This window comes from Mirounga leonina, unplaced genomic scaffold, assembly GCF_011800145.1.
Source record: "Mirounga leonina isolate KUSES-001 unplaced genomic scaffold, KU_Mleo_1.0 Mir_170, whole genome shotgun sequence".
Classification (NCBI taxonomy): Eukaryota; Metazoa; Chordata; class Mammalia; order Carnivora; family Phocidae; genus Mirounga; species Mirounga leonina.
This window is the reverse complement of record NW_023270433.1, coordinates 10,135,320-10,146,957: the sequence shown is the minus strand read 5'-3', so window position 1 is coordinate 10,146,957 and position 11,638 is coordinate 10,135,320. Positions and strand designations below refer to the sequence as shown.

The following is an 11,638-nucleotide window of genomic DNA, read 5'->3' as shown; positions in this document are numbered from 1 at the left end:
TCGGTAGACCTTGCAGGATGCCCAGTCCGCTGCTCTGAGCTGCGCGCCAGTGTCCTGGGGGTGGAAGGGCTGAGGGTTTTCAGAGATGAATTAACACGGCTTCTACCTTGGAAGACTTTAAAATCCGAACTGGCGGGGAGAGGCAGGATCCGACAGCTATACTCCCTACTCCATAAACCGTTCTAGTGGAGGAGGCAGCATGGGACAGGGGAAAGAGCATTCAGGGCCTTTTTTTAGTGAATCCCTTCCGATTTCAAATTCCTGCTCCGTTGCCTCGAGCTCGCTGAGACTCTTGGCAGATCCCCTCCCCTCTCTGAGTCTCAGTTTTCTCACCTGTGAAATAGGTATTTTTGAGGATTAGGACCATGGAAAACTCTTAGCACAAGATCTAATGTGTAACAGTCCCTCAAAATATCATTGGTATTAATGTACCAGTGAAATGAACCCTTGAGTTGGGTCCTGAAAGTTAAAGAATTCACAAAGCAGGGAAGGTGCTCAGGCTTTCTGACTGGACAGTTTCATTGTTGCCTCAGCCAGCAAGCACGAATCACTCTAGTGTCTCTCCATTGCCGTTAACAAAGATGCTCCAACACCTCTTAGAGCACTAGTTAAAGCCAGGTTGCCCCGTTGTTGCTGTCAGGCTCGAGGAAGCCTTCTTCCATTCCTTTATGGGGTTCTATGAAAGGGCTTTAGCTTTGGACTAAATTGGGATACTACCTCCCTTTTGTCCCAAGCTTTCTGTTTTTGTTTTGTTGTCATTTATCTATTTTTAGTAATCTCTACATCCATCATAGGATGTGAACTCACAACCCTGAGATCAAGAGTAGTGCTCTTCTGACTGAGCCAGCCAAGTGCCCCATGTCCCAAGTGCAATCCTCTCTTTAGCCCCAAATATACTGAGTTAAATGTTAAATGTTAAAGTGTCTGTCTCTACAGCCAGCCTGGAAGTCAACCATGGCTGACACCTGATTTGGTTTACCTAGCCTCCAGGCCCAACACATGGATGCTTGTTGGATGAATGAATTAATGGGCCTTGCCACAGACCACGGTGAGGCAGGCTTCCAAGAAGTGGATGGGTATGGGGAAGAGAGCAGACAGAGGGCAATCTTGGCATGGATTAGTCCTAAAAGGAAGTTGAATGGTGCACAGGGACTTTGCTGTCATATTTTCCAAATGCTTATAGTTCTTTTAAAGCTAATGATTGTGCACATCTTTCTGACCTTGGAAGTTATCTGTTGCTCCCGTTTCTCTTACAACGCCACTTCCAACACACCAGTAAATTCTGCAGCCTCTACTTTCAAAATAACCCAACATCTTCCCACCACTCTTAATGGCAACTTCCTGGCCTAAGCTACCACTGTCACCTAAACTGTTGGTGTCACCTTTTATTTTTTTAAAGATTTTATTTATTTATTTTTCAGAGAGAGCACAAGCAGGGGGAGAGGCAGGCAGAGGGAGAAGCAGGCTCCCCGCTGAGCAAGGAGCCCGATGTGGGACTCGATCCCAGGACCCTGGGATCATGACCCAAGCCGAAGGCAGCTGCTTAACTGACTGAGCCACCCAGCTGCTTAACTGACTGAGCCACCCAGGTGTCCCCTTTTAAATCACCTCTCTACTACTGGCTCTTATTCCCATGTATTTTCAAGACAGCTGTTAAAGGGACCCTTTTCAAACTTAAGTTAGCTCATGTCACTGCCCAGAATTTCCAGTGTTGTCCCATGAGGTAGACCACATCCTTTCCTCAGCCTACAAAACTTTACAGCAGCCCCTCTACCCCCCCACTTCCATCTCACCTCTTCCCACCCTTGCAGTCCAGCATGACCTTTCTGTTTCTGGAATATACCAAGTCAGCCCTGTCTCTGGGCCTTTGCTTGGCTCCCTCCTTCACTTCTTTCAGGCCCCTGATCAGTGTCACCTCCTCAGGGACATCTCTCTTGACCACTTTATTTAAGGTACTGCCAGGCACTGTGTGGTTTTATACCCTCAGCATGCAGTCATCCCTGACATAGACATAGACTTTTAAAATTCTGCCTCCATGACTGGGAGATCCACAGTCATAAGCAGGGCCATTATTTCATTCACCCAAACAGGCCATTTCTTTACTTGTAAAATGGGCATTTCTGGTTTAAAGTTCCTTCTGACCAGGAAGTTCTGGGGATATGAATTTCTGCTGTCTTGTGGCCTGCCTGGATCACAGAGATTTCTTTCAAGAAATGGAGCTGAAAGGCAGGTGGGCTTTGCCTGTTTCCAGGACCCCTGAGACTTTTATTCGGCACCTATTTCCCAGCATAAGAGTATCTTTAGCACCCAAGATTAGATAGCATCATAATCTGGCAATAATTTTTTTATCTGTAGACACAATTCAATGAGAAGTATTTGAGACAATAAAAAAGAGTCATATTTCATTAACTATTGGCCTTTATTAAAGGCCAAAGTACAACTGGGGGCACCTGGCTGGCTCTGTCAGTAGACCATGTGACTCTTGATCTTGGGGTTGTAAGTTCCAGCCCCAGGTTGGGGGTAGATTACTTAAAAACAAAAAATATTTAAACAAAAAGTACAATTATATGAAAACAAAGGCCCAATTTAATCTAAGGTTAAGGCCTGTTAACAGAATCCCTCAAGCAACTGCCCAGGCACTCAATTTTGGCACCAGAGTCGTCCTTGACTCTGCCCTTAGTCCCCTCACTCTCATCTTTCCCCATCTCATACTCTGGGGATTCGGCTTCCCACCAGGATATGCCTCTCCAGCCAGAACTGACTTCTCAGCCCCTAGGACCTCGCCCTTCCCGTCAGGATGGTGACCACATCTTCCTCTCCCCGCGTCCCCTACCCGCCAGGCCCAGGTGACCACTACACTCGCGGGGCAAAGTCCAAATGTTTTGTCTTGTCAGCACTTTGGATACACTTTAAACGTCTTTAAAGTCTCCCAGTCCGTTAACGATAGAGTCACTGTGCACAAGGCAGGGCACCTTCCTCCGAGCTCTGTGGTGGCGTTCAAGGTTCCTAAGATACGAGAATTAGGGTCTCCACCCCGCCCCCCGTCACTCCTGGAGGTATAAGAACTACTCAGGCCTCAGCTCGAAGGTCTTTTTCTCAAAGAAGTCTGCCCAGCACTCGACAGGCAGAGCCGGGAGCCTTCTCCTGGGGGCCCGGGCACCCTCAGTCTGGGCAGTGATAACCCCCCGCGTCCGCGGCTGTGTCCGCGCAGGCCCCTTCCAGGGCCAGGGGCTCCTCGGATTCAGGAGGGAAGCTGAGCGCAGTTATGATGTCCACGATGCTGGGCCTGAGCGGGGACGGAGTGCCCGCTCCTCAGACGGCAAGAGTGAGGTTCCCCGAAGATGGGAGTCCGGCTGGGGGCTGTCGGGGTGACTACCGGGCGGATTCTCCAGCGCTTCCAGCCACTCCCCCACCAGGCCCCGCCCCGCCCGCCCACCGGCACTTCCGGTTCCGGCGTGGCCCGGAAGTGGGCGGGCGGCGGCGTCTGCGCGCGGAGGAGGTGGAGGAGGCGCCGGGCGGCCGCTTCCCGCCCCCGAGCCTGAGCCGGTGCCCAGCGGGCTAGAGCGGAGGTCGGACCCGGAGCGGAGCCGGCTGAGCGGGCGCCGAGTCCCCGCCATGGCTCGGAACACGCTGTCCTCGCGCTTCCGGCGGGTGGACATCGATGAGTTTGACGAGAACAAATTCGTGGACGAGCAGGAGGAGGCGGCGGCGGCGGCGGGCGAGCCAGGCCCGGACCCTAGCGAGGTGGATGGCCTTCTGCGGCAATATCCTTACCCAGCGCGGCGGCCCGGGCGCCCCTCAGGCCGGCCTCCCTACTCCTCTCACCCCCGGGCCCCTGAGGTCCGTCTCCCAAGTCCCTTCCAATCCGGTCCCCCTCGGGCCGGGTTCCCTTACTGCGGGTATCCCCCCTTCCCTCTGATCCGGTCTCCCCACTCCCCTTGTCCCGGGCTCCCCTTGTCCTGGGCTCCGGTCCTCGGATCTTCCCTAGCCCCTGGTGGACCCGCCGGCTCGGCAGCCCCAGAAGCATGCCCGACGCGCTTGCAGCCCCGCAGGCCCCTCATTCCTCCGCGAGGCCTGTCCTCTTTTCTTCCCCTCTGTCTCCTCATCCCCTCAGACTGACCGTTCCTTGGGTTCCCCATCACTCCATCCCTCCCTTGCAGGAAATGGGGCCGTTCTCGAGCTAGATGGGCGGGAGGGGCCGAAGTGAGCCCCGCTGAGTAATTGAGCGGCCTAGACGGCTCCCGGGTACAGCCCTCTTGGGCTGGCTTGCAGCACCACACGAAGGTCGGTGGGTGGATGGCTGAGGGATAGAAAGGACCCAAGGGGGAGCGAAGGCTGGAGCCTTAGTCCAGCCCCGAGGTCAGAGATTGTGCACGTCCCACCCCAGAATCAGTCTGACCCTCCAGCTTAATGCTCCTCTTTTTTCACCTGTTCTCAGCTTCCTGTGAACGAACACCCTGGGCTGTGGACCTTGATGGTCTCAGCCACGTTCAACAAGCGAGTTTTGGCTCCCTCCCTCAAACAGCCTTCTTGTGCAGGAAGCAGGGAAAGACTAGTAGTTGAGAGCTAGGAAAAACCAGACAGCATCAAGTGAAGTGTAAAAGTAGAGCCTCATGACTGGAAATGACTATTCTTGTGGCCACATAAAGCAAGCATTTAGAAAACAAGATTAAAAATAGAGGTGGTTGTCACAGCCTGCTTGGTCCCTTAGCCGTTTGAGCACAGGAAACTGACTTATTCTCACAGGAAGGATTTTTCTTTATTCAAATGGTGTTACAGGAAGTGCCTGCCCCTCCCCCGCATTTGCCAGGGCAGGGTTGGAGGCTCATGCTGTATATAAATCAGGTTCTGGGTGTTTAATCAGTTGACTCAGCTTGGGAAGTCAGGCCCATGGACTACCTTAGGGAGGAGTCCTGCGCTGTTCCAGTGTGCCTTTGAACCAAAAACCAGACTTTGAACAGGAATGTGCTTTCAAAGATGGGGATTCAAACTTGTATTTCCTGCCCCATCAGGATCACCCTGCTTACCCCATTGATGAAGGGGGATCATGAGAAGGACCCCCATGAGGGAAGATTGATTCTGCAGTCTGGTGCAGGACCTGGCTTATGGGCAGGCAGTACCAAAAAGGCTCCGGGGTCGGGCCTATGGCCCAGGACCATCCACAGATGGGGAGAACAAAGGCTGGTGATGTGCTATCTTGGTCCTGGTGCTACAGGGACTTGTTGAAGGTCATCTCTTGGTACGCCCCCTGACTAATGATAGGTTCTTTGAGGCTGCTCAGAGGCCAAGGTTTAGCACATCCAGTTGGTGGCAATTTCTCCACTAGTGACAGTGCCAGAAACCTTGTTACCATAGACTGTCTACCTCTTGGGATTGGAGAAAGGGAGGTTAGCAACGAGAACTGAAATCCTGGCTAATGTGGAGCCCAGGGAGGGAGGAGGAAGGAACTGGTATTTACTGAATCCCTATAATGTGCCAGGTATTGGACTTATATTAGATCACTGAATTTAAACTATAGAACAGGCTTCTGGGAGTCTTAGAACAGAGGCCAGAGGATTAGGGATAGAGATTGATTGATTGGAGTGGGGGAATGTAGGGAGGAGGAGGCCTGTCTTACTGCCTTATAGGGAATCGAGTCTTGGTAGGAAATCACTCAGATGAACTAGAACATGGGCTGTGTATCCATGCAGACCTAACTCTATCATGCTATAGCTGTGTGACCTCATCCCGTCTCTGAACCTCAGCATCCTCTTCTGTGAACAGGAGGGGAACCCCGCGGGCCTTACAGGTCCGTGGGAGCATCACAACAGCACTGTGAGGTTTCATGGTGCCGGGCACCCAGCAGGTGTCCTGGACATGTAGTGTGGGTCTTTGGGTAGAGCGACAGTAGGGGAGTGTAGAAAGAGCTTGGCTTTGGAGTTGGGCATACTTGGGTTTGAAGGCCAGCTGGACAGCTTAGCTTTTTAAGCTTGGGCAGATCATTTTCCTTCTCTGAGCTTCAAATTCATTGCCTTTCAAATGAGAATAATGATTCTTGTCACAGAGCATTGTTAGCAGTATTGAGATGACATACGAAAGCACCTGGCACAGGAGCTGAGACCCTGTAGGGAGTTTAAAATATTCGTTTCTTTTCTTCGTCACTGAAGAACCTTCTGGTCCTCAGGAACAGGGATCTGTCCAAAGCAGTGGTTTTGAACAATTTTGCACTCTCTCCTCCTCCTGAAGAAATTTGGCATTGTTTGGAGACATTTTGATTGTCACAACTTGGGGAGCACTGCTGGGATCTAGTGGGTGGAGGCCAGGGATGCTGCTAAACATTGTGCGGTGCACAGGACAGACCTCACGTCAGTCGTGTGGTCTAAAATGTTAACAGTGCTGTGGTTGAGAAACCCTGATCTGGAGATGAGGGGCAGCGGCCCCCAGGCTCCACAGCCTTTGTAAGCTGAGCACGGGGGCCAGCTTGATAAATGCTGTGCACTCCCTGCTCCCCAGATGTCCCCAAGCTGCTAGAAGCCCTGTATCCATCAACACCTATAGCCAATGCTTGGTGGGTTGGAACTACGGAGGTAACTAAAGCAGTGACTCTTCTTGCCCCCACGGACTAGTTTCCCTGCCCTTCCCTGTCCATCCCTTGAATGATTCTGTTTGTCAGCCGTGCTGGTTAGTGAAGAGCGCCGGCCTGCATTTCATTCTAAGCTGCTGAGACTCTGCGTATTGATCTGGGACGCCAGATCGGAAAACAGTTCCAAGGGAGACGTTATCAGTGGCTGGTATCAGACTGGCCCTTGCCTGGCTGAGGAAGAGGAATTCCAAAGCCAGCAGATACAGGGGGTGGGCTGCCTCTCCATTGTGGAAGGTGGATCAGGGCTCAGCAGGCCCCTGGGTGGTGCAGGCCCAGCGCGGTCAGGATGGAGCCCACACTAGGGAAGATGGGACTGGGCTTTGCTCTGGAGCCTCTGTTCACACAGGTATCACTGCACAAACAGGAGTGGAGACCTGATTGGGCAGCAGCCATTCCTTGTTCTATTTTTGAAGCTTTTTGGCTGAAGCCAGTGTTTCAGATGAGGAAATGAAAGTTGGCTGATGTAATTCAGTTTAAAATAGGTGTCACCTTTGGGGACCTAACCCAGATTGTCATTTTCTTTTGAGTGCTGTGTATTCAGACCTCAGCAAAGAATGTGTCAGGATTGCAACCAAGGTTGAGGGGAGTGGGAAGGGTCGGCTCGTATTTTGGGGAAAAGCTTTTAGATTAATAAATCTCCCTTCTAGTAGCAGTTGGGACGTCACAGACCTGGGTGGGTCTTGCAAGATAGCAGTTTAAGCACATCTTAATTTCTTTAGCAGTTGAATTGATAAAACATTGGATTAAGAGTTAGACCTCCATTTGTGCCTTCGTCCTTCCCTTTTGAGAATGAGAAGGTGACAGGGCTAGCCTCGCATCACTGTTGTTGTGAGGACCCAGCAGGGCAGCCGCGGTGCCCAGTACCAAGCAGGTGCAAGTGAGCTCAGTCAGTTTCTATTGCAGGTCACCCCGAGAGGGCACTTGCTTTGCTCCTGCCTTCCAGGGTGGGAGGGAAGGAGTGTCCAGACATGTTTCGGGGGTGGCAGAAGGAGGGGCACTCTTGGTATGGCTCAGGAGAGCTCCAGGCTGCTCTCTGAATGGGCCGCGGTCACACCTGGAATCGGCAGTGGGGCGCGGTGGCGGGGGTGGGGCATGTGGATGTCATTTGACTCCTCTCTCTCGAGCTGTTTTTGAAAGGCGTTCATTAATAAAAGCACGGACATGCTTGAACCCAACCATCCTTAACTGGTGGGGATGCACAGGGGACATGCTTCGGGCATTCCACGCAGCCTTGCGGAACTCTCCCATCAACACCAAGAATCAGGCCGTGAAGGTACAGAGGGTGGTGCTGCGGCTTTGCTGGGTGGTGCTGGGCTCGGGGCTGAGCCAGGGCCTCGGGGCTGAGCCAGGGCGAGCGAGCGCTCCCTGGGGCTCCAGACAGCCTCCGTGAGGCTCTGCCGAGGGAGTGAGTTAACCCCGGGGCGGTGCTTCCATGGCAGCCTCCGGGCACTCCTACCATCAGAGCTGTCAGTGTTTATAGTAAAAGCTCCCCAAAGAAGCAGGCCTCCCCAGGGCCTGGGGGGGGGGAGGGCGGTGAGGAGTCGGCCCAGCCCTTGCTGCTTAGTGAACCTATAAACTAGCTTGCCAGTGGGACTTAGAGCAGTGTTTCTGCTTTAAAGGTTATTGAATAGGCTTTATTTGCGTAAGGATTTTCAGTGCTTTTAAGATTTCCTGTCTTTTAAAAACAAGGTGAGGGGCGCCTGGGTGGCTCAGTCGTAAAGCGTCTGCCTTCTGCTCACGTCATGATCCCAGGGTCCTGGGATCGAGCCCCGCATCGGGCTCCCTGCTCAGCGGGAAGCCTGCTTCTCCCTCTCCCGCTCCCCCTGCTTGTGTTCCCTCTCTCGCTGTCTCTCCCTGTGTCAAATAAATAAAATCTTAAAAAAAATAAAAGTAAAAACAAGTTGAGAAGACACAGTCGTGCTTTATTGCATCACAGCTGTTTAGAAGCTGTCTGAAATTTGCTCCGGGGAAAGGGGTCTCTCTGAAGCTGGGGTTTTTGCCGGCTTGTGACAGCATGTTGATGTAAGCAATGGCTGCACCTCTCAGGTGGAGGGAAATGACCCCCCTGTCACTGGGGTGAATGCAGAGGGAAGCTGCAGCTTTTCTTAAACGTGTTAAGAAAATAGATCTCCATAGTTGTGATCTTGGGGAGTCTGAGCCTTGCAGGTGTCCTCAAAAGCAGTGATGTTTCTCTCCGGGAAACCACTTACTCTCCCCCAAAGAAGTGAATAACTTTTTTTTTTCTTTTTAAGTACTTTATTTATTTGATAGAGAGCACAAGCAGGGGGAGTGGTAGGCAGAGGCAGAGGGAGAAGTAGGCTTCCTGCAGAGCAGGGGGAGCCCGATGCGGGGCTCAATCCCAGGACCCCAGGATCATGACCTAAGCTTCGAAGGCAGACGCTTAACCGACTGAGCCTCCCAGGCGCCCAGAAGGGAATAACTTATTGGCCACTTACTTTGTAACCGTCCCAGACAAATGAGAAACCGGGCAGTGTTTCTGAGAGTTCTGACCACTCGGTTTGGCATTTCTGTGCCTGTCTTGGAGGACATGGATGTGCCTGGGCTTCGGCTCTGGGTGTCACTCCCTTTCTCTCTCCTCTACAGGAACGAGCCCAGGGCGTGGTGCTGAAAGTGCTCACAAACTTTAAGAGCAGTGAAATTGAGCAGGCCGTGCAGTCGCTGGACAGAAATGGCATTGACTTGCTAATGAAGTACATTTATAAAGGGTTTGAGAAGCCCACAGAAAACAGCAGTGCAGTGTTACTCCAGTGGCATGAAAAGGTACGTGAACACAGCGCTTGTGCAGGCGGCCCGCCGACCAGCCCCCAGCCCAGGGGTCACAGCAGGGGGCCAGAGCTTCCGAGACAAACAGGACGGTCTGACAGGCATTCGAGAGTAAGGGGAACATCTGGTCCCTTCTCCCGGGGAAGCACCTGCTAGGGGCTCCCTGGTTCTGGTAGTTGCAATTGCTTTAGCGGCTGGTTTATGCCCGGTGTGTCATGGGGCAGGTGACGTGGCATGGTGAGAGAGACAGGGAGTCCCAGGTGGGAGGGAGGCAGGCTTGCTTGCTTGTGGCTGGGGCTTCATAATACTTGGTTTGCATCAGTGGAGGTAGCCGCTTTGCATTGGTGAAGGTGGTGGGTCAGGGGGGTGGTCTCAGGAACGCAGGCTGAGCCCTCCAGCTAACTCTCGGGGCGTCGCCCTCTGGCCTCAGCCTCACTAGGCCGGTGGGGGCTGGGGGCAGTGGCAGAAACCTGGATGCTCACTGAAGAGGGCCTGCACCACCTGAAGCGCAAAGAGCTGTGCCTGTCCCCTGCTCAGGTCGTTACAAGAGCAAGGCATTTCGTCTAGCCACCGTCCCCCTGCCCCGTGGAGTCACGGGAAGCTTGCTCGTCATTATCGGAGACCGGGCCGCTACCAACAGCATGTCCTCCCCAAAAGGCTCTGTTGAGTTGGGAGGGGTCAGCCACTTGGGCAGGCTCGGTGCTGGGCTGTGGCGGCCTTTGGTCCTGTTGCTGGCCGTGCTGTGCCTGTTCGGCCAGAAGGTGAACGGGGCTTGGCGGGGGGAGGGGGGTGGCCGTGCTGCTCAGGAACTGAGCAAGCCCTCTGCCTGGTGTGGTGGCCAGGCCCTTCGTTTGGTCCCTTTAAGGCGACTTGGTGCTGAGCCCCGTTGGCATTTCTAAGGAGGACTCGGGGAGGCAGCTGTGATGGGTCCCATGTCCCCCGGCAGGCCGGGCTCCCCCTGGGCCAGCTGGGTCTCATTTGATTCCTTTCCTTTTCCTGCCCCCACAGGCATTAGCAGTAGGAGGACTAGGCTCCATTATAAGAGTTCTTACAGCAAGAAAGACTGTTTAAAAAAATAAAAGGACTCATGTTACCTTGAGAAGAATTTTGGATGCACAGGCTGATGAAGAAGGGATTGACAATGGACCATCTTCCTGGGATCTCCCAACTAAACTATTTCAGGACATGCATCCGCTGAAGTGTATTTTATTTTCAAGGTGGAGGGAGAACTTGTCTGTTTCCTAAATCCTTTGCAGGATCTGATAGTCTATGCCTTTGTCCACGAGTAACACAGAACTGACCTCGTAACTGTCTGCCGGAGTGGCTGGTCAGCGTTGGTGGGTGTAGCTGTGTGCTCTGCCTATTCCACGTCGGGGAGGGACGAGCTGGGCAGGTGCAGATCCAAGGGCTGTGGTCAAAGGGAGAGCTTGTTTTTTTGAAGTAGTAAAACTTGGAGGGTTTGTACAGACATCCCGTCTTCCGACAGAAGATGGGCTCTCTTGGATTCATTGTAAAGTGCCTGCTGCATCAATAAAGCTCTTGGCTTATTAGTATGTGCTTTGCGGTGTGTTTCATGTATGTAAAGCAAGTAAGGAATGGGACAGTAACGGCTGGGAGACTGATGGGGTGGGCGTGTCCCTGCGGAGCCGGGGCCAGGGAGTGAGCGTGGTGTCCGGCCCGTCCCGCCGCAGTACCTCCGGCCTGGGCTCCATGCTGCTGGATGCTGTGGAGTTGGCTGAGTAGCTGTTGATTGGTTTTACTCCTTTGATTTGTTTGTAATTTTGGAACTTACTTAATAAAGTGCCAAACATTCAGTAGTTGATCTAGGCTTTAAAAGTCTTTAGTTTGTGTGACTACACTTGGAATCTTCTGGGAACACACCCCAGAAGGGCCCGGTCACCATCTCCTGACACTGGCTCGGGCTGTGCGGCAGGAACGCCCTGAGATGCTAACAAGGTTTTTTAAAGGATTAAAAGCCAGAAACAGGTACTATCAGCCTACAGATACAAAAGGAACATTTTGTTCCCTATAACCACTAACAGCCAGCTTCTTTGAAGAGCAAGATGTTTTTTTAACCTTTTAAGCACATGGAACTGCAGTCTGCATTGTTAAAGGACCCTATTGATGTGGTTCTTGGAGAGAAGACATTGACCAAAGTGACACAACCCTTCCAATTCCTCTGCAGAACCCCCACCATTCCTGGGAGGTAGGACTAGACTGCTGGCTTCATTA

General features: G+C 52.6%; 1 protein-coding gene across 1 annotated transcript; it reads left to right on the top strand.

The window, feature by feature from the left end:
* Window positions 1-3,470: 3,470 nt before the first annotated feature.
* ARPC5L (actin related protein 2/3 complex subunit 5 like) lies at window positions 3,471-10,962 on the top strand. The gene is made up of 4 exons (XM_035015824.1): window positions 3,471-3,764; window positions 7,823-7,895; window positions 9,227-9,403; window positions 10,415-10,962. The coding sequence occupies exons 1-4, from the start codon at window positions 3,616-3,618 to the stop codon at window positions 10,475-10,477; spliced, it is 462 nt and encodes a 153-aa protein (XP_034871715.1). The 5' UTR covers window positions 3,471-3,615; the 3' UTR covers window positions 10,478-10,962.
* The last annotated feature ends 676 nt before the right edge of the window (window positions 10,963-11,638 follow it).

Coding starts and splice junctions, on each gene's coding strand:
- ARPC5L (XM_035015824.1), top strand. CDS start 3,616: ATGGCTCGGAACACGCTGTCCTCGCGCTTCCGGCGGGTGGACATCGAT. Junction 3,765..7,822: donor GTGGATGGCCTTCTGCGGCA/ATATCCTTACCC, acceptor GTGGGGATGCAC/AGGGGACATGCTTCGGGCAT. Junction 9,404..10,414: donor TACTCCAGTGGCATGAAAAG/GTACGTGAACAC, acceptor CTGCCCCCACAG/GCATTAGCAGTAGGAGGACT.